The sequence below is a fragment of the Dipodomys merriami genome, unplaced genomic scaffold (genome assembly GCF_024711535.1).
Source record: "Dipodomys merriami isolate MVZ:Mamm:240054 unplaced genomic scaffold, mDipMer1.0.p SCAF_136, whole genome shotgun sequence".
Lineage (NCBI taxonomy): Eukaryota > Metazoa > Chordata > Mammalia > Rodentia > Heteromyidae > Dipodomys > Dipodomys merriami.
This window is the reverse complement of record NW_027202671.1, coordinates 1,742,961-1,767,279: the sequence shown is the minus strand read 5'-3', so window position 1 is coordinate 1,767,279 and position 24,319 is coordinate 1,742,961. Positions and strand designations below refer to the sequence as shown.

The 24,319-nt window shown below is 40.2% G+C and overlaps 1 protein-coding gene across 1 annotated transcript in view; it reads left to right on the top strand.

Moving 5' to 3' along the window:
• The first annotated feature begins 1,842 nt into the window (after window positions 1–1,842).
• Eif2ak3 (eukaryotic translation initiation factor 2 alpha kinase 3) overlaps window positions 1,843–24,319 on the top strand; it is a 73,253-nt gene continuing 50,776 nt past the window's right edge. The window contains exons 1-2 of the mRNA XM_070019650.1: window positions 1,843–2,350; window positions 16,729–16,858. Of these exons, the coding sequence (XP_069875751.1) occupies window positions 2,043–2,350; window positions 16,729–16,858 (438 nt within the window). The 5' untranslated portion in view covers window positions 1,843–2,042. The remainder of the gene's footprint in view (window positions 2,351–16,728; window positions 16,859–24,319) is intronic.

Here is a 24,319-nt window from a genome sequence, read left to right as displayed (position 1 = left end):
AGAGGCAAGGAATGGCCTAAGAAGAACTCCATCAGAGAACCCAATCCTGTTGGTCTCTTGGCCTTGGGACTTCCACCCTCCAAAACTGTGAGAAAATAAATTTGTTGTTTAGCCCACTTGTTCTGTGATATTGGATGTAGCAATCCTAGGAAATTAATACACTGGGGAGGGCTAGGAATGTGGCTTAGTGGTAGAGTGCTTGCCTAGCATCCATGAAGCCCTGGGTTCAATTCCTCAGTACCATATACACAGAAAAAGCCAGTAGTGATGCTGTGGCTCAAGTGGTAGAGTGCTAGCCTTGAGCAAAAGAAGCTCAGGGATGGTGCTCAGGCCTGAGTTCAAGCCCCAGGACTAGCAAAACAAAACAAAAAAACACTGGGTAAGTTTCAGGACTCTGGCTTTATCCTGAGTGAATGGGGTGGGGGAGGAGGGACGTTTGAAGATTATCTCTAACCCCCACCCCCCTTATGGGGAAGAAGAGGAAACAGTGGGGAGAAAAGTAATTCATAAAGGAAAAACTAAGTTCTTGAGTCAAATATAGCTAAAATAAAGATTGAGAACTGTTCTTTGAATTTAGTAACAGGGCCCTCAGTAAAAGCAGTTTGGGCAGAGGGTACAAATGCTGGGATGGGAGAAAGGGAAATGAAGACAAGAAGTTTAGAGTTTAGTTGCTGTACAGAAAAGCAAAGAAAGGTGGTAAGAGCTAGAGGGAAAGTGAATCTTTGTTGTTTTGGGGTGGAAGAAAATAGAGCATGATTGCATGTAGATGTAGAATAATGTAGGTATGTCACAAAATGCCAACATCCTAAAAAATCTTCCCAGTGTTTTGATAAATCTCTTCTTCTGTTCTTCTAAACACACTACTGAAGGAAGGATGCATCTTCTTACTGTTCCACTATGCTGCTCTTCATGGGTCTTGACTGCTGTTATGAATTCAAATGCCTTAGCTAAACCCCCACACTTTCTCCACTTTAAGTGTTCGTAAACTCTCTTTTCAGCAAGCATGGCTTGGCAAAGAATGACAGATCAGTCAGACGATTTGAATTAGTTACACTTCTGAGGTTAACTTGTGACCTTGGGCAAATTACATACATGCACGCGGTCCGGTCTCCTTTCCGTTTATAACGAGGCAGGAGGCCTATAAGATACACTAGATTATCTCTGTATAGATTATTGCTTTCACAAGCTGTATTTCCTAACCTTGACCTAGCCATTAGTAAGGCTATTTCCTTAACCTGCGTCATCCTTCCATCCTATTGTAGTCCTGGTAAGGACCACACAATTTGTAGGGTCACTTTTTTTCTTTCTTTCTTTCTGCTTCCTTTTTGCCTTTCTAAAGACTCGGCTTTGGAAGAGCCACAGAAGCAGTCCCTTTAAGGTCGGCCGCCTCCCCGCCACTAGGGACTTGCCTCCCACTCTCCCCTTCCACTGGGGACCTTCTTCTTCACAGTCAGAATTGGCCACGTATTAAGTGCGGCTTCCAACCAATCAAGAAGCAGTGGTCTCAGAGATTTGAGTGACATCCATTTTCACCAATAAGCTTCAAGCCTTCTCTTGCACCTCCCTTTGAGAGGCGAAGGCATCCACGGGCATAGCCAATCTGTCCCAGTAAACTTGTTCCGGGAACTGTAGGGCCTCCCGGTCAGCTCACAAGACTCCGGGGAGGGGCATTTCTCATTGGTAACTGCATCCGGAAGAGGGCAAGGCTTAGACGGGACAAAACTACGATTTGATTGGTAGGTGTGATGTTGACAACTGGGAACAGCCCGCCCTCCCCAGAGTGGCAGGATTGTGAACCAATCGGAGAGCAGACTCGCGGCCCGTCTGGTCAATGGGCGATGTCCGCGGGAGAGTGTCACTCAGGTGGCCGTGGCGGTGGCAGAAACCGGGCTAGGACGTGGCTGAGGGAGCGCGTCCGGCTGTTCCTGAGGTCTGGGAGTCGAGGTCACTAGTGCTTCCTCGCTGTGGTCGCGGGAGTTCGGAGAGGTGAGAGAGGCCGGCGGCGGCTGCGTCTCCATGCCCGCGTGCTGGGCAGGCCGCTGATGGAGCGCGCCACCCGCCCGGGGCCGCTGGCGCGGGCGCTGCTCCTGATGCAGCTGCTGCTGGGGCTCGTGGCGGGGAGCGTCGCCGCGGGGCGCGCCCGCAACCTCCCCGCGCCCGCGACCGAGGCGGCGTTTGGCCTAGGGGCTGCGGCTGCCCCCACCTCAGCGGCGCGAGTGCCGGCCTCGGGGACCGTGGCTACGGCCGAAGTGACCGTCGAGGACGCCGAGGTGCTGCCAGTCGCCGCCGGCGAGCCCGAGTCGCGGGGGTCGGAGCCCGACGACGACGCGGAGCTGCGGCCGCGCGGCAGGTGAGGGGTCGCGGGGCCCGGGTACACCTCGTTGTTTGCGGGAGAGTCGAGAGGGGTCGGCGTCCTCCCTCTCGGGCAGCGGGACTTGGTGACCAGGAGAGGAACCGCGGTGCCCTCCTGCCCTGCGTCCTGGGCTCAGCTGCCTGGTCCTTGCTTTGGGGCATCCTCGGAGAAAGGTTCAGGAAGGACGCCTGGAGAATGGAGAGCAGAGGTTGCAAAGAAATGTCACTCTTCCGTCTCCTTGTTTTCGGGCTCTATTCATCCTCCACACGAGGAGGTCGTCCCCCCCCACCCCCCTTATTATCCCTACGCCGTGGTGACAGCTGTTTTGAGAAAGATGTCTAGATTTTCCTCCAAATACGTCTCCATAGTGCACCCGGACCAGCACTGGGATCGGTATTTCAGTCATTGAGATCTGAGTAACACCTGCATCACAGACTCACCAGATGATGCTGGTTAAATGTCGTTTTCTAGGCTCCACCCTGGGATTTCTTTTTCCCTCCCTAAATCAGATAGTATTTGGAGCAAAAGCCCGCAGTCGGTATGTTTTAACAAGCGCTGAGGTTGGGGTGAGGTGGCGTGAAGCAATTCTTGAACACACTAAAGTTTAAGAGCTGTGATTAGGTTCTTGAACGCTGGCAGATCTTTGGTATTTAAGGAGTTTACTCTGTAAACATTTAATATAGGTTTGGTTTGGTTGAATTTCTTAGTCGTGTTAGACATATTACTTCGAGGTATGTGTTTTGAAGCACTTTCCGGATGCAAATGTAACACATGCTAATGGTATTTTTCAGACAGCCAGTCTTAGCTTGGGAGAATATGATTTGCTGTATAGAATGATAAACATTAGGTAAATTAAATCAAGCAAGTCTAGAATGTGGATTAGAAAATATTTCTAAAGCTCAGGCGCAGTAACTACTAGATTCTAACAAGTTATATTTGATTTTTAATTAAATATCAGAGCCTTTCAGTTTGTCTGGAGGCTGCTGTAGACATAAGTACTAACAAATTCTCTGGGTAGCATTTGAATTTTCATGTTCAAATTTCTTTAAGTAGCTAATATGTAACCCGGGAGGGTGCTTTTGTTTATTTTAAAGAAACTTAAAGAGCAGCTGCTCAAAGTAAATTACATGAAGTAGAGTAAGAAGGTCTTGGTATTTGTTTTTGTTTTGTAGTACACACATCTACTTCAACTGATGCTAACAAGAGCCCAAGGTACCCTGGGGTTACAGAGGTTGGGCAGATAATGTCTGCCTGCCTGCCTGCCTGCCTACCTGCCCTCCCAGAGGAATGTGCAGTCAGTCCATCAGTGACAGTGAATGAGGAGACCTCTAATAGCATTACAGAGCAGGAACAGTGTACTTTTAAGAATCATGGGTGACTTGTTTTGGTAGCGTTCATGGGGCTTGTGGGGTTGGTAGGTTAGAATATAAGAAGAGGCTGTGACAGAATGAATTGGTCCTTGAAAAATAGGTAGAATTCTGATAGGCATTAGACGTGAAACAGCAGGAGACACTAAGGCTGGAAATTATTTTAAATAACATTTTATCTCTGTAAATTTGTAGTGTGTGAATGTGTGGGTATGTATATGTATGTATGTATGATATGACCTGGGTATACATGAGAAATACAGATATGAATGCTAGGTAAGAAGACTTGAAAGATGAGGCTAGAAAAATAGGCCAGGGCTATGAGAGACAGAGAGAGAGAGAGAGAGAGAGAGAGAGAGAGAGAGAGAGAGAGGAGAGCGAGCGAGAGAGAGAGAGAGAGAGAGAGAGTGTGTTCTTATAGTAGTAACATTATAATCATTTGAGAATGTGTTCAATCTCCAGAATTAGGTATTATTCCATACCCACAGATGGTGTCTTTGTATTCTACAAGATTACTCTGGTTCACATGCACATTAATCTTGGAAATGTTATGTAGACCATCTTGACTATCAGACCTGATCAAAATTATGCTAAAGAAATAGTTCTGTAGCAACCGTGTGTGCTAAAAACTTGGGATAAGAATTACAGAAGGGAAGTATAAGAGCAGTTCATTTTTACATGGTATGAAACAGGACAGATCTGAGAAATATTTCAGGCAAAGTCTTGGTTCCTGGCAAATGAGTTGATTCTTCTTTGGCACCTCTGTCTAAAAGATTGACACTGGATGGCCAGAAGATGACAGCACAGGTAGGAAGATCAAGAAGTTTAGGGGAGCAGGGAAGAAAAGGTAAGAAGTTGGTGTTGGGCCTGATTACCTGTAGTACAAACAGGTCATCCAGAGGGAGACATCTGGTAGAAGCTGAAATGAGTGAGTGGGGCTGGAGGGGAGGTCTGAGTATATATTTGAAGGTGAGAGAGAAAAGAAAAGACATCCATGAGAAAAAAGGAAATTCCTTACTTTTAGGGAAGCCTTTGCACCAAAATCAAAAACAGAAATACAGCTGGCTAGGTTGGAGGTAAAGAAGACTGGAGGGTTGGGAATGTGGTGGAAAGAAAGATGCAGTAGTGAGCACAATTAAACAAGAATTTTAATAGAGCTACAGAGATAATGTACAAAAGGTTAAAGAGTCAGTCCTCTGTCTCATCCCTTCTTTCTTCATGGATTGGAGGCAATTTTAAAGATAGTGACCACCTCTGTGAGGAGGAGTAGATTAAAAATGACAGGAATAGGCAAAGAGGTGAAGGTAGTTGGAGAAGATGTACATGGCAAGCAGTCTGCCTGGAAGTGTGATGTTATGATAGTATAAAACCTTGAGTGAGGAATTTGATAATCAACAAATGATAAAAGGTAAATATGCCAAGTTTATAAAATATTTTTCTAAGGGCTGTTTAAAAACAAAGCCCAGGAAATAGCTGTCCTATAATAATAGACAAGTATCCTGTTTATTTCAAGAATTGGGGGGACAGAATTAACCAAGCGTTTATTACAAACAGCTGTGTAGAACTCCAGTACATGCAAAACTGTTAAAAGGAGGGAGGTGAGGAATTCAAACCTACATTTTTACACCATTGCCTTTTGATGCTCAAAAAGTAAGATAGGACTCTCTAGTTAATTCCTCTAGTAGTATTTCTTGCTCTTGAACAGATTATGGTAATTCATACCTATAATTCCAGTTCCAGCACTAGGGAGGAAAACTGCAAGCTCAAGAGTTTGCGACCAACCCCAGCAAAGGTAGATGTGAAACCTTTGTTTCAAACACAAAATCAAACAGAAGGCTAGAGGTGTACTTCAAGCAATAGAATGCTTTCTTAGTATACACAGCACTTAGGTTCAATCCCCAGCACTATTAAATTAATAAATCAAGAAATCAATAGAATTTCTGTGGTTCATTGGTTTCATTCAGAGTGTTCAATGAATTTCAAGCATGTGATTGAGTGAATAAACTTTTGTCAAAAGAGTAGCTAAAATAAATTTGCTTTTCTAGTAGCAAACTTGTGTTAAACATTACGTATGTTGAAATTTAAGTGTGATAGCTAATATATAAAAAGTTTGGAAGAAAGCTTTAATCTCATCTCACCAGGTTTTCTGGATACTGGTATAATTAATGTTAGTAGTTTTCCAGCTCCAACACAAATAGCAAATTGCCAACTATTACTTGGGTTTCACATAGTGAACTTGGTATCTCATGTTAAGGACATTCTGACAACCTCAGAAATTGTAAAGAAAGGGTTTTATCTTACTAACATATCACATGCATTTGCATTCCTTTGTCTATAGTCTCTAATTCTCTAACAAAAGTATCACTAAATTTGACATTTCTCTCTGATGCTTCTTCAGTTTGTACATCTGTAAACTGAATATTTGGATTAAATGAGACAACATGAAAATACTTTGCAAATATAATTTAATTCATCTTTATTTTTTGTCCGTCTTGGGGCTTGAACTCTGGGCTTGGGCGCTGTCCCTACACTCTTCAGCTTAACGCAAGAGCTCTATCACTTGAGCCACAGAGCCACTTCCAGTTTTCTAGTGTTTTACTGGAGATGAGTCTCACCAACTTTCTTGCCCAGGCTAGCTTTGAACCATGATCCTCAGATCTCAGTCTCCTGAGTAGCTAGGATTACAGGCGTGAGCCACTGATGCCCAGCTCTTCTTTACTTTTTTTCTGTCCTTTTACAAACTGAAATAATTGGAAACGTAGGAGAGAAATCACCAAATTCCTCAGAATTTCAAGTTTATAATTAATTATTTGTTGCTTTTTAACTGCCAGGAACACTGAATAACATAGCATCTCAACATAATGTTGGCAGGAAGCTAATCTATTCAGGTTAACTAAAAATCACACTTAAAGAAGAATTTATACATAATTTTCAAAGAAGTTAAAAGTGAAAACAAATGCTTTGGGCCAGTAGTAGAATATGTTCCTATCTACAATTGGCTTTAATTGATACCTAGACTCTGTATATATGACAGAGACTAGACTTCTTTTTATTTGTTCTCAGCTCTGTGTGCTATTAGGTTTTACAGAAGGACCTGTCTTTATTAGTTACCGTGGCTTTTCATTCCCTAAGTATTGCCTGGCAACTTCACCTGCTTTTTTTTTTTTACAAGAGAGAACTACTTATACATGTTAATTATAAATATTATAAATTATTTTAAAGCATAGAAAGGGATTATGAATGTAGATCAGTGGTAAACCATGTTATTACTATCAAGAGGCCCTAGATTCAATCCTCAGGATTCCTCCCTCCCCCCACCAATAGACTTGTAAATTACAAAACTTCACATGAAGAGAGCCAATGAAATGTGGGTTTTCAAAAAATCACATTCTGCTTATAAAATTATAAAGATTAAATATTTTTCACAGAATAAAGTAGAAGTGCTTCTATGTAGCCAAGGCTAGCTTCAAATTCACTTTGTAGCCTAGACTGTCTTCGAACTCACAGTCTTCCTGTCTCAGTCTCTCTAGTGCTTGGATTATTATGTCTCAAAAATGTTTTAATCTACCAGGAAAAGGGTATGTCATGCTCATGTGATCCTATAACATTGAAAAATTAGATTGTGTTTCTTCAAGATCTAGTTGATATGCCAAAGTGATTTTTTTTAACTATAGTTGGCAATTTGGGGCACTATTATTTGTTTTAATTTGAGGCATGTCGTGTCTTGTATGTTTAAATATAGGAGTTTGTTTTGAAATTTAATAAGTAAGGATGAGGAAGTAAAATCTAATTCGTACTGGTTTGTTTTAAAATGAAAATATGATTCCTTCAGTGGAAGCATCTGATTGGGTAGAGGATTCTACACCAAACACACATGCACACATTCTCCCTCCCTCTCCTTTTCTTCCCCTGTCCCCCCTTCTTTTTCTTTCTTTTTCTCTCTCTAACATCAGATTCAAACAAATCACATTTTCACTCTATAAAATGTTTTCCCCAAGGAAAGAAATGTGAAATTTTTTAAATAAGCAGCTATTAAATAATAAAGTATTCAATTTAGATGATGGTCTCTAATCACTTTTCTTTCACATGAGACATTTCTATAGGATAGGGACCTTCATTAATATTACTTTATGAAGAGATTTAGCATATATTTACTGGAATTGAATAAATATAACTAAGTAGGTAGGTGTTCTGGGTCACTTAAGTCAAAATAAACAGTTCTATAAAAATTACGTATCCGTTTGGCATACAGTCATTTCTGCTCAGTTAGGGGCATAATGAGAGCAATTACAAGATAAATGACACTTTGATGAATTTCCTGAAAGGAATTAAATGTTTCATAATATGTTAATATAGTATATTAATATAGTCACTAAGGCAAACTTACAATAGTGTTAAGAATCATGCATTCCCATTCCTATTCATTCTTTCCTGGTGTATGATCTTAGGCAAGTCACATCTTTTCATATCTTTCTCAGTCTCTTTTTTTTTGTTTTATGTGGCTAATATCTGTCTTACCACAGTTGCTCATTCAGTAAATATTTATTGTATTTTCTTAGAAGCTAAGTGCTGTTAATACTTGTAATGGACTATGTTTTTTTCTGGAGAAGTTCCATGTCTGATAAGAAGATAATTGTGTTGAAGAGCAATTATCTACAATGGATAACATGTATCTTCTAAGTACTACTAAAGGGAAGAGAATGAAAGTGTCAACTGATAGAATCCCTAATGTAAAAAAATGTTAAGGATAGTACAGGCAATGGCATCCTCCGAGTCAGGTCACAGAGCAGTAGTTCCTAAGTCAGAGCTCCTGGACTTCCTCCGAGTCAGGTCACAGAGCAGTAGTTCCTAAGTCAGAGCTCCTGGACTTCTGTGGATCTGCAAAGGGGAATACTGACATACAGTGGGGATTCATGAGACTGTCAGCATTCTAAAAATGATGTCATGGGTTTGAATGTTTAATAAGAAGGCCAGTTTTAAGTTTCTGCTAGGTACCTGTGGCTCATGCCTGTAATCCTAGCTACTCAGGAAGCTGAAATCTGAGGACCATGGTTCAAAGCCAGCCTGGGCTAGGAAAGTTTATGAGACTTATCTCCAATTAACCACCAAAAAACCAGTAGTAGAGCTGTGGCTCAAGTGGTAGGGTACTGTCCTTGAGCAGTAAAGCTCAGGGACAGAACCTAGGCCCTGAATTCAAAACCCAGGACTGGCACACACACACAAAAATATATAAATCAATGTTCAGCATCACTGGTCATAAAAGAAATGCAAATCAAAACCACATTGAGATTCTACTTCAAACCAGTTAGAATTGCTATTATGAAGAAAACAAATAATAATAGATGCTAACTGGGATGTGGCCAGAAAGGAACAGTACTACCCTGTTTCTGGGAATGTAAGCTGGTCCAACCACTCTGGAAGGCAGTATGAAGGTTCCTCAAAAGACTAAATAAACAAAGAACTCCCCTATGATCCAACAATCCTACTCCTCGGCATTTATCCAAATGACCACAAGGTAGGCCACACTAAAGCTACCAACACAACTATGTTCATTGCAGCATTATTTACTATAGCTAAGATATGGATCCAATCCAGATGCCTCTCCATAGATAAATAGATCAAGAAAATGTGGTGTAAATACTCTATGGAATTTTGTGCTTCTGTCAGAAAGAGTGACATCACCACTTTCATAAGGAAATGGAAAGACTTGGAAACAAATCATATTAAGTAAAGTAAGCCAGACACAAAGAAACATAGACTCTATGATTTCCCTCATTTGTTATAATTAGTATCTGCTTAGGATAGTCCTGGTAGATAATCATAATAGCTCAATAGCTATGAACATATGACCATACAAAATGATGCTAATTGAAATGAACTCCAAGACATGGAAACAACAGGTCTTTTTTTTTTTTTTTTGGTTGTTGACCTTGTTGTTACCAATGTACTGTATCTATATTTTTCTTCTTATCCTATTCCATTTTTCTTTTTCCATTGGTTTGTCCCTGGCAATCACTCTCTTTGATTCTGGTACCTTGTATCTTGTATATATTTATCTGATTTGGGGAAGGGAAGGGAAATAACAAAATATTAAAAGAATGACAAAGGATAACCCATTGCAATAATGATACTCACAAGACACTATGTTGGAAATGAACTTTACAACTTCGAGGGGGAGAAGGGAGTGAGGGAGAGAAGGGATATGGGGAGAACAATAAAAGAGTGGGTAACAAGGTTGAACAAGAAATGTACTCATTACCTTACTCATGCAACTGTAACCCCACTATACAGCATCTTTACAGTAAAATAAAATAAAAAATAAATCAAGCTGGGCGCCAGTGATTCACGCCTAAAATCCTAGCTACTCAAGAGGCTGAGATATGAGGATTGCAGTTCAAAGCCAGCCCAGGCAAGGAAAGTCTGTGGGATTCTTTTTTTTTTTTTTTTTTTTGTCGGTCGTTGGGCTTGAACTCTGGGCCTGGGCGCTGTCCCTCAGCTCTTCAGCTCAAGGCGAGCGATCTACCACTTGAGCTACAGTGCCACTTCCGGTTTTCTGGTGGTTTATTGGAGATAGGAGTCTCACGGTCTCTCCTGCCCGGGCTGGCTTTGAACCGCGATCCTCAGATCTCAGCCTCCTGAGTAGCTAGGATTACAGGCGTGAGCCACCAGTGCCCGGCTGTCTGTGGTATTCTTATCTCCAATTAACCACCAGAAAACCAGAAGTGGTGCTGTGGCTCAAGTAGTAGAGTGCTCACCTTGAGCTGAAGAGCTGAGGGACAGTGCTCAGGCCAAGTTCAAGCCCCATGCCCAACCAAAAAAAAAATTAAAATTAAAAAAAAATATATAAATCAATAAAACAAAAACCTAAAGTCAAGCTTTGAACAAGAATTATATCAAGCTTTAGGTAATAATTGTAGAATTCATTAATATTTAGATAGGTGATCTTTTTTTTGGGGGGGCTCCGGTTGTGGGGCCTGAACTCTGGGACTGGGTGCTGTCCCTCAGCTCTTCAGCTCAAGGCTAGCGCTCTACCACTTGAGCCACAGCGCCACTTCCTGCTTTTTTCTTTTTTCTTATGTGGTGCTGAGGAATCGAACCCAGGGCCTCAGGCATGCAAGGCAAGTGCTCTACCACTGAGCCACCTTCCCAGCCCGATAGGTGATCTTAAAAGTATTTCCTGCAAAGATGAAGAATGTATTATAAGCAATGTTTATTTGGTAAATGAAATGTTTTAAGAATAGGGCAAAATGTAGATGAACAAAGGAACTTTGTTGAAAAAGTTAGAAGTGTGTGTGTGTGTGTCTGTCTATCTGTCTGTCTGTCTGTCTGGGTCTGGGTCTGTTTCTGTTTTGCCATGGTATGAGAAAGGATACTGGGTTGGCAAAAGATGCAGAAAATGAGATTAACAAAGTCCACTGAAGCACAATTGTGAAAAATTTTACTTCCCATTTTCAACCATTGTGCACTCTCAGTGGACACAAGAGAATTTCAGAAGTTTATCAGAATTTTCTATAGAAACAAAATGGTTGAAAGAATGAAAAAGAAAAAGACATGAGGCAGGAAAATATGTCAGAGAGCCTTTTAAATGAGAATCTGTCCTAAGCTAGAGGAGTTGTAGTAAAGGAGAAAAACAGTTTAAAGAGCAGCTTCAGAAAAAGTGTATGATAGAATTAGGAAGTAAGTAAAGTAGATATTTGGTTTAAATGTTAGGCAACAAAACAAATGGTTATGCTGTAAATGGAGAAAAAAACTATAAGGAAGAGGTTGTGGATGAGAAGTTAACTTTTCTAATAGTTTGTTATAAAGGTAGATCCTGCTGGAGCTACTAGCTAGACAGGGATGGTAAACTGCAAAGCTGTGTAGATGAGGGGCTCACAAGGAGAGATTGGTCTGTGGGTTTTGGCTTTGCAGTTCCTCTTGGTACTGCTTGTTGGATGATGAGGATGACAGGTGGGGATCTGTGAGGAGCTAGTCTTACAGGAAGCAGGGAAGAATGAATGTTCAGAGTGAGGAGATGGCTCCTGCGTGACTACTGCAAGGAAGCTTGTAAGGGGAATGGATCTGGTAGATCAGAATCACTGATAACATTCCTTGAGACTAGCTGGAAAGATTTGCAACGGTGCTTGCTGTGGAATAATCCAAACAAATGCCCTTCTAAACTAAAGCAAGGCAAAAGTAAGAAATCCAACTGTCAAAAGTGGTTGGTCAGGGCTAAGAAGGTAGCTCAGTGGTACAGTGCTTCCCTTGCATGCATGAGGCCCTGGATTCGATTCCTCACCACCATATAAGCAGAAGAAGCTGGAAGTGGTGCTGTGGCTCAAATGGTAGAGCTCTAGCCTTGAGCTGAAGAGCTGAGGGACAGTGCGTAGGCCCAGAGTTCAGGCCCCACAACCGACAAGGGGGTGTTTTTGCTCAATGAGTTGTTCAGTATGCCTTCTTCCAAGTCAAAAAGCACTATTATTATTTTCTGTAATTAAACTGATTGTTTTGTGAATTTATGAGTTTACTTTGAATTTATATACATTGTACATCAAGTGTAACAGAAGAGATAAAGTTGTAATCCTAAATAGGAACATAACTATACACTTTTGGAATTTGCCTGATCTTTAAAGTAGGAAAATAAACCTCATAGATTCTAAGAACCAATAGTCATTCATTCAGCATGTAATTTATGGAGACACTACTCTTGTCAGAGTACATGTACCAGACTGAAAAGACACTAAGGGAGAATCATGCCATATGTTTGAAGAATTGAGGGATCCCTAGGAGGTATTGATTCTGGATATGTAAACTTTGAGGTGGACAGCCTCAATGTGGGGGATAGCTAGACATGTATGTCCAGACTTCAGAGGAGAAAGTTGGAACCACAGATAGAATTTTGGGAATTGTTATCAAATAGATGTATTTAAAGCTATGAGACTGGATGAGATCACCAAAAAAAGTTAACACCATAGAGATACTATTTTAAGAGAGAAGAAAGCTGAAAAGTAACCAGAAAATAGAACTGTGAATAAATTGAGCTAGGAAAAAGAAGGGAAAGGAAAGGAATGAAAAGAAAAGAAAGACATGAAATATGTGAGGAGAGCAGGATATCCTGGAAACCATATAAAGAGTGTTTCATGGAATAGAGATGTATCCAGTCAAGTGCTGCTAATGGTCAAGGAAACTGAGACCTGAGCCTTGACTCTCAGGAACTGTCACTGTGAAGGTCATTAGCAATTCCAAGGGAATTTTCAGTAGGGGGGGGGGACTTGATTATAAAACAGTTCCAGATAAAAGAGGAGAGGATTTGGAGACATGAAATATGTAGCAACCTTTCAAAGAAGTTTTGTTGCAAAGATAAGCAAGTTTAGAAGCTAGAGGCAGGAGAGGAGTTTGATCTAGGTTTTTTTGTTTTTATTAATGAAATATTTGTTGTTGTCTGTCTGTAATGCTTTCTTTCTTTCTTTCTTTCTTTCTTTCTTTCTTTCTTTCTTTCTTTCTTTCTTTCTGTCTCTTTCTCTCTCCCCCTTCCTTCCTTCCTTCCTTCCTTCCTTCCTTCCTTTCTTCCTTTCTTCCTTCCTTCTTTCCTTCCTTCCTTCCTTCCTTCCTTCCTTCCTTCCTTCCTTCCTTCCTTCCTTCCTTCCTTCCTTCTTTCCTTCCTTCCCTCTCTCTCTCTCTCTTTCTTTCTTTCTTTCTTTTTTTGTTGTTGCTCATCTCAGGGACTGGGTCCTGTCCCTGAGCTTTTTTTTGGGGGGGGGGGGCCCGGTCATGGGGCCTGAACTCTGGGCCTGGGCGCTGTCCCTCAGCTCTTCAGCTCAAGGCTAGCACTCTAACACTTGAGCCACAGCACCACTTCCAGCTTTTTTCTTTTTGCTTATGTGGTGCTGAGGAATTGAACCCAGGGCTTCTGGCATGCAAGGCAAGCGCTCTACCACTGAGCCACCTTCCCAGCCCTCCCTGAGCCTTTTTACTCAAGGCTAGCACTCTACAACTTGAACTACAGCTCTTCTTCCAGCTTTTTTTGTTGTTGTTGTACTTAATTGGAGATGACAATGTACAGACTTTCCTGCTCAGGCAGGCTTTGAACTGTGACTTAGATCCTAGCTAGGATTACAAGGCATGAGCCAGTGGTGCCCAGCTTTATTTTGTTGTTTTTAACAAGGACTTAGTTTCAAACTCATAACTCTCCTGCCTGAGCCTCCCAAGTCCTGAAATTACAGATTTGAACATCTGGCCCCACTGGTTTGGTTTTTAAGGAAAATGGTAGCAAATTTGAATGCTTTTAAAAATAATTTAAGTTACTATAATACAATAATATAGATTAGGTGCCTTAAAAACAAGAGAAATTTATTTCCTCCAGTTCCAGAGGCTGGAAAGACAAAGATCAAGGTTCCTGCTGATTTATTATGCTTGGTGAGGACCCACTTCTCACAGGTCTATCTGTGTCCTCAGGTGGTAGAAAAGGAAAAGACTTTCTGTCTTGTCCCCTCTTCCCCCCTCCCCCCACTTTTGACAATAGTGGGTTTGAACTCAAGGCTTTAGGTTTGCTAGGCAAGCACTGTACCATTTGAGCTAAACCTCCAATTCTTTTTTTTTTTTTTTTAATTGTGCTGCTCCTGGGCTTGAACTCCAAGACTAGGAGCTGTCCAAGGCTAATACTCCACCACTTGAGCAACAGTTCTACTTCCTGCTTTTTTGGTTGTTAATTGAAGATAAAAGTCTCGTGGGTTTTCCTGCCAGGAGTTGCCTTTGAACCATGATCTCAGCTTTCTGAGTAGCTAAGATTATAGGCATGAGCCACCAGCACCCACCCCTCCAGCCCTTTTTGCTTTAGTTTTTCAGATAGAATCTCTCAAGTTTTGTCCAAGCCAGCTTTGGACAATAATCCTCTTACCTAGTTGGGATTATAGATGGGCACCATCACACCCATCTGGCTGGGTCACTTTAGAAGGACACTACTATTATGAGGGCCTTACCTTCCTTAACTAATCACTTTCCAACATTCAGCCTCATACTGTCACTCAGGGGAGTGGCATTCAATCTATAGCAAATGTTGCTAGGAATGCTTTAGGCAAGAGAATAGCTGATGATGTGGGAGCAAGAGGAGACATTTGCAGGAGTTGTTCTTCATATGTACATGAAGGAGAGAGAGCTCTGTTACTTCAGCAGAGGTGTTAGTAGTGGATGAGACTATAGGACAGTTTACTAGCACTCACAAGAGGGAGAAGAGTTCATGGTTCCAACTGCTGGTAAGTGGGTAGATGTGGTAGAAAGCAACCTCTTATGATTGTTTCTGCTTTCCTCAGTAAATTGGAAAGCACAGTCATTGACATTCCAGAGCTTGGAGGAGCTGGTATCACAAGGTTGAGGAGAGAGGAGCAATGAGTAATTAACCTGGTTCATTAGTTCAAATTGTTGAGCATCACTGTTAGCCTTTTCCAGGTTAGTGGTCATGAGTAAAATGAGACCAGTCAGCAGTTAACATTTTTCTCCAGCTACATTGAGGTACAAGGATGAGATCATGGAGAAAGGTCTGACCAGGGTTGATGTTCTGCCATTCAAGTGAGTGTGACATGAGAGAGAGAGAGAGAGAGAGAGAGAGACAGAGAGAGAGAGAGAGAGAGAGAGAGAGAGAGAGAGAGAGAGAGAGAGAGAGAGAGAGAGAGAGAGAGCACAGGAAGTTGGGGATGCACACAGAGTAGTGCTTAAGATGAAGAGCTCTGCTCTTAAAATTGGATAACAAACAAATGAAGCTGGGTACCAGTGGCTCAAGCCTATAATTGTAGCTACTCAGGAGGCTGAAATCAGAGGGTTACAATTCAAAGCCAGCCTGGGCAGAAAAGTCCATGAGATTCTTATTTCCAGGTAACCAGCCAAAAGCCAGAATTGAAGATTCGTCTTCAGTGGTAGAGTGCCAACCTTGAACAAAAAAGCAAGCCCAGAATTCAAGTCCTAGTATCTGCACGCACACACACACTCACTCTCTCAAGTGAGGACATGAGAATTGTGAAGATAGGTCTTAGAATCCAGTTTATAGCTTCTGGTAGAATCAGAAGTTTGCTGGAGTTGGGGAAGTAGAGGAGATGAGCTGGTCTGTAAATTGTACCTGAGGATGGCATTTGCTATTGGTAATGACAAAGTCTACAGGCTGACCACAGGAGTGATTGAGGCAAGGTAGACTGATAGTGAAAACCCAGAGAACTGAGGCAAGAGTATGTAAGGCAGTGACCGTCACAAGCAGGTCAAATTTTCCAGGAATGGAAGCATGCAACTTCTAGGAGGGGTAATGGCTGGAACTGTCTGATCCTCGGTGGTTTGAGGGAAAAAAGAAAGAAAATGGTCCAGGAGATAAACAGTGCACTGAACCCAGGGATCAATGGGTTATGAGTGGAAGTTTTCTTCTGTAGGGAAGCAAAACCCCTGGGAAAATCTGGTTTCTAGAAGAGGAAGTGAAGTTAACATTTGCGGTGGGTCTTTGTTTCAAAGGGAGGCTTTCACCAGGAAGGGGAAGAAGAAGAGGTCAGATGGGGATGCTGAGTTCCTTGTGATTATTGCATGGAAGGAGAGGTGACCTAGGAATCTGGGGCTAGGATGTAACTTAGTGGCAAAGTACTTGCCTAACAAGTGCAAGATCAAGCTTTTCCCAGTACAACAAAGAAGGAAAGAAGGAAAGAAAGAAGGAAAGAAAGAAAGAAAGAAAGAAAGAAAGAAAGAAAGAAAGAAAGAAAGAAAGAAAGAAAGAAAGAAAGAAAGAAAAAGAAAGAAAGAAAGAAAGGAAGGAAGGAAGGAAGGAAGGAAGGAAGGAAGGGAAAGAAAGAGAGAAAACAAAAACCTAGGAATCTTGAAGCTTTCATGAATGACTTGAATAGATAAACTTATTGAAGTTGCCCTGCCCTAAGGATAGACAATAGCCCCTAATACAATAGGGGTCTTCATAGGGGCTAGTTTTCTTTAAAATATGTGGAATTAGTACATAATATCTTAGCGATCTTTTTAATTTTGTCCTATTCCTTCTCCAATTTACAGGTCACTAGTAATTATCAGCACTTTAGATGGACGTATCGCTGCCTTGGATGCTGAGGATCATGGTAAAAAGCAATGGGATTTAGACGTGGGATCTGGTTCCTTGGTTTCATCTAGCCTTAGCAAGCCAGAGGTAAGAATTTTCTATTAGATGATTAGAAAACTTAGTTACAATAAGCAGTTACTGATGTATTTTCTTATAAAGCCTGTCTAACTTTTACAGGCTGTGTCCACGTGGGGAAAAATGAAGGTTTCTGTTCCTTGGTCTCCCTACTGTCAAATGGGTTGGTAATAGCACCTGCTCCTTAGGATTGTTATGGTCCTTAAATAAGTTAGTTAGGGCCTGGGAATGTGGCTTAGTGGTAGAGTGCTTGCCTAGCATGCATGAAGCCCTGGGTTCGATTCCTTACTGCCATATAAACAAACAAAAACAAAAAAAGCTGGAAGTGGTGTTGTGGCTCAAGTGATAGAGTGCTAGCCTTGAGTAACAGAAGCTCAGGGACAGGGCCCAGACTCTGAGTTCAAGCCCTAGGACTGGCAAAAAAAAAAAAAAAAAATCATACAAATGTGTAACTGAGGAATATTGCCTGCTATATTAATATAGCATATTACTTGAAGTACAATGTGATCATCTTACAATTATTACAAGATTTCTAGGAATAATGTGACAAAAATGAAAACATACTGAGTTGTACTAGTTAGAAATCCATGCTGTTAGGTCCCATACAATTATTAATCCCTACATTTTCATCCTAATTTTGGGCATAATTCATCTGAAATTTTTCTAGAGTGTAATTCTGGACAAATGCAGATATTTATAGAAAATTTGTGCTTGGTAGTTCAGAGCTCTAGAATGGAAGAGAGGAACAAGTATAGATTCGAATCTTACTTCCAAATAGCTCTGTCTTTATCTGACATGGAACTGTAGCCTCTCTGTACATCACCTTTATAATAACAATTTTTAAAAATTTAAAAGTAAAACACCTCTGTCACTTAAAGACTCTGTCCATCAGAGTTTTAGAGTGCCTTATCAATAAAGTGAGGACCTTCCTGCCTTCCTGCTGAGATGGGGGAGGACCAAAGGAAGTAAGTTTATGTTCCTCACCTTCAGTATTGATGTTAATGAATTAAGTCTCCCATTTCAGAACTTTATTGTCTAGATTTAAAAAAAAAAAAAATCAGTTGTGGGCCCTGAACTTGGCCTGGGTGCTGTCCCTGAGCTTTTCAGCTCAAGGTGAGCACTCTACCACTTGAGCCACAGCACCACTTCCAGCTTTTTCTGCTTATGTGGTGCTGAGGAATTGAACCCAAGGCCTCATGCATGCAAGGCAAGCACTCTACCACTGAGCCACCTTTCCAGCCCTCTGGATTATTTTTAAATGTCTTATATTTTGAATTGTGACTGCTACAGTTGAAAGAAAACATAATGCTCTCAGTCCTCCACCAACCACATCAAGTTGTTCCAACTGTAGGACACTACCTATGGTAGTCTTTTTTTTTTTCTTTCATCAGTCCTTTTTTTTTTGAAAGATTTCCTGGCTGGCATTAAATTTAGAAAAGATAAAAACTTATAGTTTGAGAATGATCTCATCTTGATGGAACTTTCTGATGGCAAAATTCCTGCCATCTGAAATAAGACTTCACTGTGTCTTCCAGTAAACCTAGCCTGAGTTCCTGCTAATGCACCCAGCAGGTACTTAGGGAAACAGCTCTGTCAAATTTCCACATTGGCTTTGTGCTAAGTCCTGACTACACTATCTAAGATGCCCATTGTTTGTCAGACATTATGCTGAACTATCTTAGGAAATAATTAACTTCTGTTGTATTATGAATTACTAAACAAATATTAATTTGTGAATTATTTAAAATTTTTTGAATAGTTTTCAAATGACTTATTACTCTAGCTAGGCATTTAATTGTATTCCTGTGGGATTATGCTTAGGTCTGCATGTTTTGCTTTATTTTTAAATTAGACATAAAGAATGATCAGCAAAGAAGATTTTAAGCTGCCTATATCTGAGGTAATTTTACAGTGTGTTGTTATGATACAAAGCATATGTGTGTTTGCAAACTGAAGCATAGACACACAAGCTTTGCATGGTATAAAAAAGTAGAATATAAATAGTTACACATAACCCAAGTGCTACTGAATGTGTTTAAATTGCAAGCAGCTAGTAGTACCAGCAAATAACATTAGCTATTTTAAAGTTCAACTTTCCTTACTGTCTCTAGTTCTTAATTTTTTTGTGTGATTTGCTAGTCAGTCATCTTTTGTTTAAATGACCACCTTCCCACCCATGCCCAACTATGTTTTGTTTGGATAGAATGGTTTGAAATGTTAAATTGCAAGTATATTTTAAATTTTTACTTTGCACCTATATAGCAGTAAGTAAAAAACGTTGACTACATTTTGTGCAAGAGAAGAATGCTGAGATTTCCTTACATCATCGTTTTTTATTTTCTACTGTACAGAAGGAAAAAAAATAGAAAATCTAAAGGCATTGAGCCATCTGTGACAATATGACAGGCTCCCTAGATTTTACTGTGTTCCAAGTTCTTGTTCAGTATGTAGATATGCTAATGAAAACATTGTTCCAGTATTATAATAGATATTTGATGTTCCTTATGCACATGTAATTCTCATAAACCTTTTGATATTGATGTACAGGTTCATTTTTGAAAAAGGAAAATTGAAGCTGATGAAAACATCAGCCCCTATTTGAAAAATAATCCAAAAAGGATTCTGTGTGTATATGTGTAGATATATGTATGTACGTGTGTGTTTCCATCTGTCTATCTGTCTGTCTGTTTCAGGTGGTAGCATGCTTCATAGTAGGTCTGACATCCTGAGTTCAAACCCAGTACTACCAGAGAGGGAAAAAAAAGAATAACTATTTAAAAAAAAAAACAAGAAAAATTACATTAATTTACAAATTTACAAATCTCTTTAAATCTGATTTGATAGAAGATAATTTATTTTCTCTTTATTAAAAATGCTGTATTGTTGTTTGGATGAATTCTATAAAGAAGAAAATCCAGCCACATACATATGTAGTTGGAAAGAGAGGAGAAGTATTTTAGCAACCATTTTTCAAAGAATTTTGGACTTTCTGTTTTGATACTATACCAAAGCAAATAAAAGTTTCTTAAAGGTTAGTTGTGCTGTGGATTATGAAACCATAAAGTGAAGTAGTCCATTAAAATCCATTGCTCTGTCTTGTTTTTTACTCACACGTGATTTTCTTTCCTTTTTTTTTTTTTTTTTTGGTTGGTTGTGGGACCTGAACTCTGGGCCTGGGTACTGTCCCTTAACTCTTCAGCTCAAGGTTAGTACTCTTGAGCCACAGTGCCATTTCCAGCTTTTTCTGCTTATGTGGTCGTAAAGAATTGAACCCAGGGCCTCATGTATGCAAGGCAAGCAGTCTACCACTAAGCTACATTCCCAGCCCTCATGTGATTTTCTAATGTCACTTAGAAAATATGGATTTACTGAGTTTACTAACCTCACATATATTGACATATTTCCTTACAGAACATCCACAGAAAATGAAGTTTTCACTCTCACTGCTGATTTCATCAGAAAGTCTGTTTTTGTTTAAGTACTGAAAAGCTTTCAAGCTTATCATGGCAGACATGTAAATAAGCTTCTATTCTAATTTTCACTTGAGAACCTGAATTTTATTACAAATACTGCCAGTTTTCTTTGAAGTGAGAAGTATACATTATTTATTTCTGAGAAAATGTCACATATCCAGACCTTATAACCATAATTTTTCTAAGTTGGTTGTTGACCAGAAATAGAACTCATGAACAATAGCAGTTAGTTTAGTTCATAGCTCAGTCTCAGAAGTGCTTCTCCTCAAGGCTTGCTTTACTATGTGCAGAAGTGCTGAGTACATACATCCTATTTAGTCATGAAGAATAGTAGAATGAGGACTGGGAATATGGCTTAGGGGTATAGTGCTTGCCTAGCATGCATGAAGCCCTGGGTTCGACTCCTCAGTACCACATAAACAGAAAAAGCCAGAAGTGGTGCTGTGGTTCAAGTGGTACAGTGCTAGCCTTGAGTGAAAGAAGCTCAGGGACAGTGTCCAGGCTTTTAGTTCAAGCCCCAGTACAGGCAAAAAACAAAACAAACAAAAAACAATAAAATGACACGTACTGAGGAAGAACAAAAGTTAATCTCATTATATCAAAACCGATCATGTTTATGCAGTAAGAAGATTCTCTCTTCCTCCTTATCTCTGAATCATAATCTCATTCTGTAACCCAGACTGGCTTTAAACTCATGCTCCTGCTTCCCAGTATCTGGAATTGAAGACATGAATCACCATACTTGGATAATATTTTAGAGGTGGTGTTTTGTTAGGTTATTTTTTATCCTATGGTGCAGGAGATGGAATTCTGGACCTTGTACAGCACACTAGACAAATCCTATTCTGCTGATACATATCCCCAGCTCATCAAGTGCAATAATCTGTTGTTTCTTCATTTGTGGTTGCAAGTATATGACAGTTAAGAACACAGCATTTGCTAGTTTGGTTCTTAGTTCTTGCTAAGGCATCAGTGGTTTTAGCCAACATTGCTTTTACACTATCAGCAAATAGCAACACAGTGAAAGGCCATTAATACCTTTTTGGGAAAACTGTTTGACCTTCTATTTTCCTCAGGGACCCACAGACTATACATAGAAAATTGCTGATAGAGTACATGATAAGAATATTATTATAAGAATGGTTATAAACATCATACTGAGGAGAGTGGGATGTATTTGAGTTGAATCATCTGTATTCAGCAGGATGCTAGACAGCATCTAGAAATTCCAGGAAAAAGGACCCAAAACTGCCATTTGAAATTCGCTGAGCTAGATGCATACAATAATAATATCTTTCTAAATGCATGTGGTACAATAGTTTGGAAAGTTCCTTAACATTTGAAATAGTTAATGTCCTCTATCAAACTCAGTGTTTACTTGGAAAGAGTTATGTAAAAAAGAAGGCTAGGTGAAGCTGGCAGAAAAAATGGAATTATTATTGATTAAGGAGTTGATTATTGATTATAGGTACACAAAAAATTTAAAGTCAATAGAAACTCTTTAGGCTGTAAGGTATTGAGGAATTGGAAACTTTACTACTGGTCATTATTCCTCCATTAACTTACCATATAAACTAGCTGAATTATTTAGCTCAGTAGAGCTTTCATTGCCTTCAAAAATTTACAAGATAAGCTATTTGGGAGGCTGAGAATGGAAAGATTGTGAGTTGAGGCCGGTCTAGGCAGAAGGGCAGGTCTCAGGACCTCTTCTCAATATATAACGCATATAGTGGTATGTACCTGTATCCTAACTTTGTGTGAGGCCGAGACTGGAAGAATTGTGGCTCCAGGCTAGCCAGGGTCAAAAAAATCCATAAGAATCCATATCAGTGGAAAGAAGTTTAATGGGGGTGGTGTGTACCTGTCATCCCAGCAGTAATGGAGATTAAAATAGGAGAATCACAATCCTGTCCAGATAGTCTCCCTGGTAGGAAGCAAGACCTTATCTTAAAATTAACCAGGTAACTGAGTACCAGTGGCTCACACCCATAATCCTAGTTACTCATTGGAGGCTGAGATCTGAGGATCAAGGTTCCAACCTAACCCAGGCAGGAAAGCCAGTAAGACTCTTTTTTTTTTTTTTTGGTCCATGATGGGAGCATTTGCTTTTTTTTTTTTTTTTATTTGTGAACATACTGTACAGAGGGGTTACAATTACATGGGCAGGATAATGCATACATTTCTTACCAAGCATTGCAGCCTCCTCCTTTGGTTTACCCTTCACATCCCTTCCCAGCCTCCCCCCTCCCCCCAATCCCAATCCTTCTCCTTCCCCCCCATCTTCCCCCCCCCCCCCCCCGCACCGACGTTGTAAAGCTTGTTTTGGACATGACAACTTGTACTTCTCATTGTTGCAACAGGTCCACCTGTATCCTTAAACAACTGGTTTTTCCCCATCTCCTCCTCAAGTTATACTGACATCAAATATAGTGAAAGCAGGGGTTATACTGTGGGGGAGGGACATACAAAGCAACAAAGAGATAATCTTATAAATGCGTTAGAAACACATGCATGAAAGAAAAAAAAACATTAAAATACATATCTAAGGGTTCATTTTCCTGACATCACATTATCTGACCTTTTCCGCTTGACTCATGCATATACTAGATATTGCAAATAAGGGAAACCATGGGACCTATGTTTCTTTGGGCCTGGCTTACTTCACTTAATATAATTTTTTCCAAGTTTTTCCATTTCCTAACAAATGTGGCAATGTCATTCTTTCTGATGGAGGCATAGAATTCCATTGTGTATATATACCACATTTTCTTGATCCATTCATCTACTGAGGGGCATCTGGGTTGGTTCCATATCTTAGCTATGGTAAATAATGCTGCAATAAACATTGTTGTACTGGTAGCTTTAGTGTGGTCTTGTTTGTAAACATGCTGGGTCATAGGGGAGGTCTATGTGAAGTCTTTTGAGGAACCTCCATACTGCTTTCCAAAGTGGTTGAACAAGTTTACATTCCCACCAACAATGAAGTAAGGTTCCTTTCTGTCCACATCCCCTCCAGCATCTGTTGTTGTTAGAGTTCTTGATTTTTGCCGTTCTAACTGGGGTGAGGTGATATCTCAATGTTGTTTTGATTTGCATTTCTTTTATGGCTAGGGATGTTGAACATTTCTTCATGTGTCTATTGGCCATCCTTCTTTCTTCTTCAGAGAAGTTTCTCTTTAAGTCTTTCGCCCACTTATTTATTGGGCAGTTGTTTCTTTGAGGATTTGTTGTTGGGGGGTTTAATTTTTTGAGTTCTTGAAAAAGGAAATCAACACAGAACTAAAAAAATGGCAAAGCCTCCCTTGCTCCTGGATTGGAAAGATTAACATCGTGAAAATGGCAATACTTCCCAAGGCTATCTACAAATTTAACGCAATACCTATCAAAATTCCAACCTCATTCTTCAAGGAAATAGAAGAGGCAATCCAAAAATTCATATGGAACAATAAAAAACCCCGAATAGCAAAAACGCTCCTCAGTGGAAAGAACACTGCTGGAGGAATATCAATACCAAATTTCAAACTCTACTATAAAGCCATAGTAATCAAAACAGCTTGGTATTGGCATAAGAACAGACCTCAGGACCAATGGAATAGAATTGAAAACCCAGAAATGAACCTACAGACCTATAGCCATCTAATCTTCGATAAGGGAGCTAAAACAATAGAATGGAAGAAAGACAGCCTCTTCAGTAAATGGTGCTGGCAAAATTGGTTAACTACATGTAGAAAACTAAAGCTAGATCCTTATATATCACCCTGCACCAGAATCAACTCCAAATGGATCAAAGACCTTGAACTCAAAGCAGACACTCTGAAAACATTACAGGATGGAATAGGAGAAACCCTAGGTCTCCTTGGCTCAGGCCGAAATTTTTTGAATAGAGACCCAGAAACACAACAAATCAAAGAAAGGTTGGACAAAATGGGATTGCATAAAGTTGCAGAGCTTCTGCAGGGCAAATGACATAGCTAGCAAGATCAATAGAAAGCCCACGGAT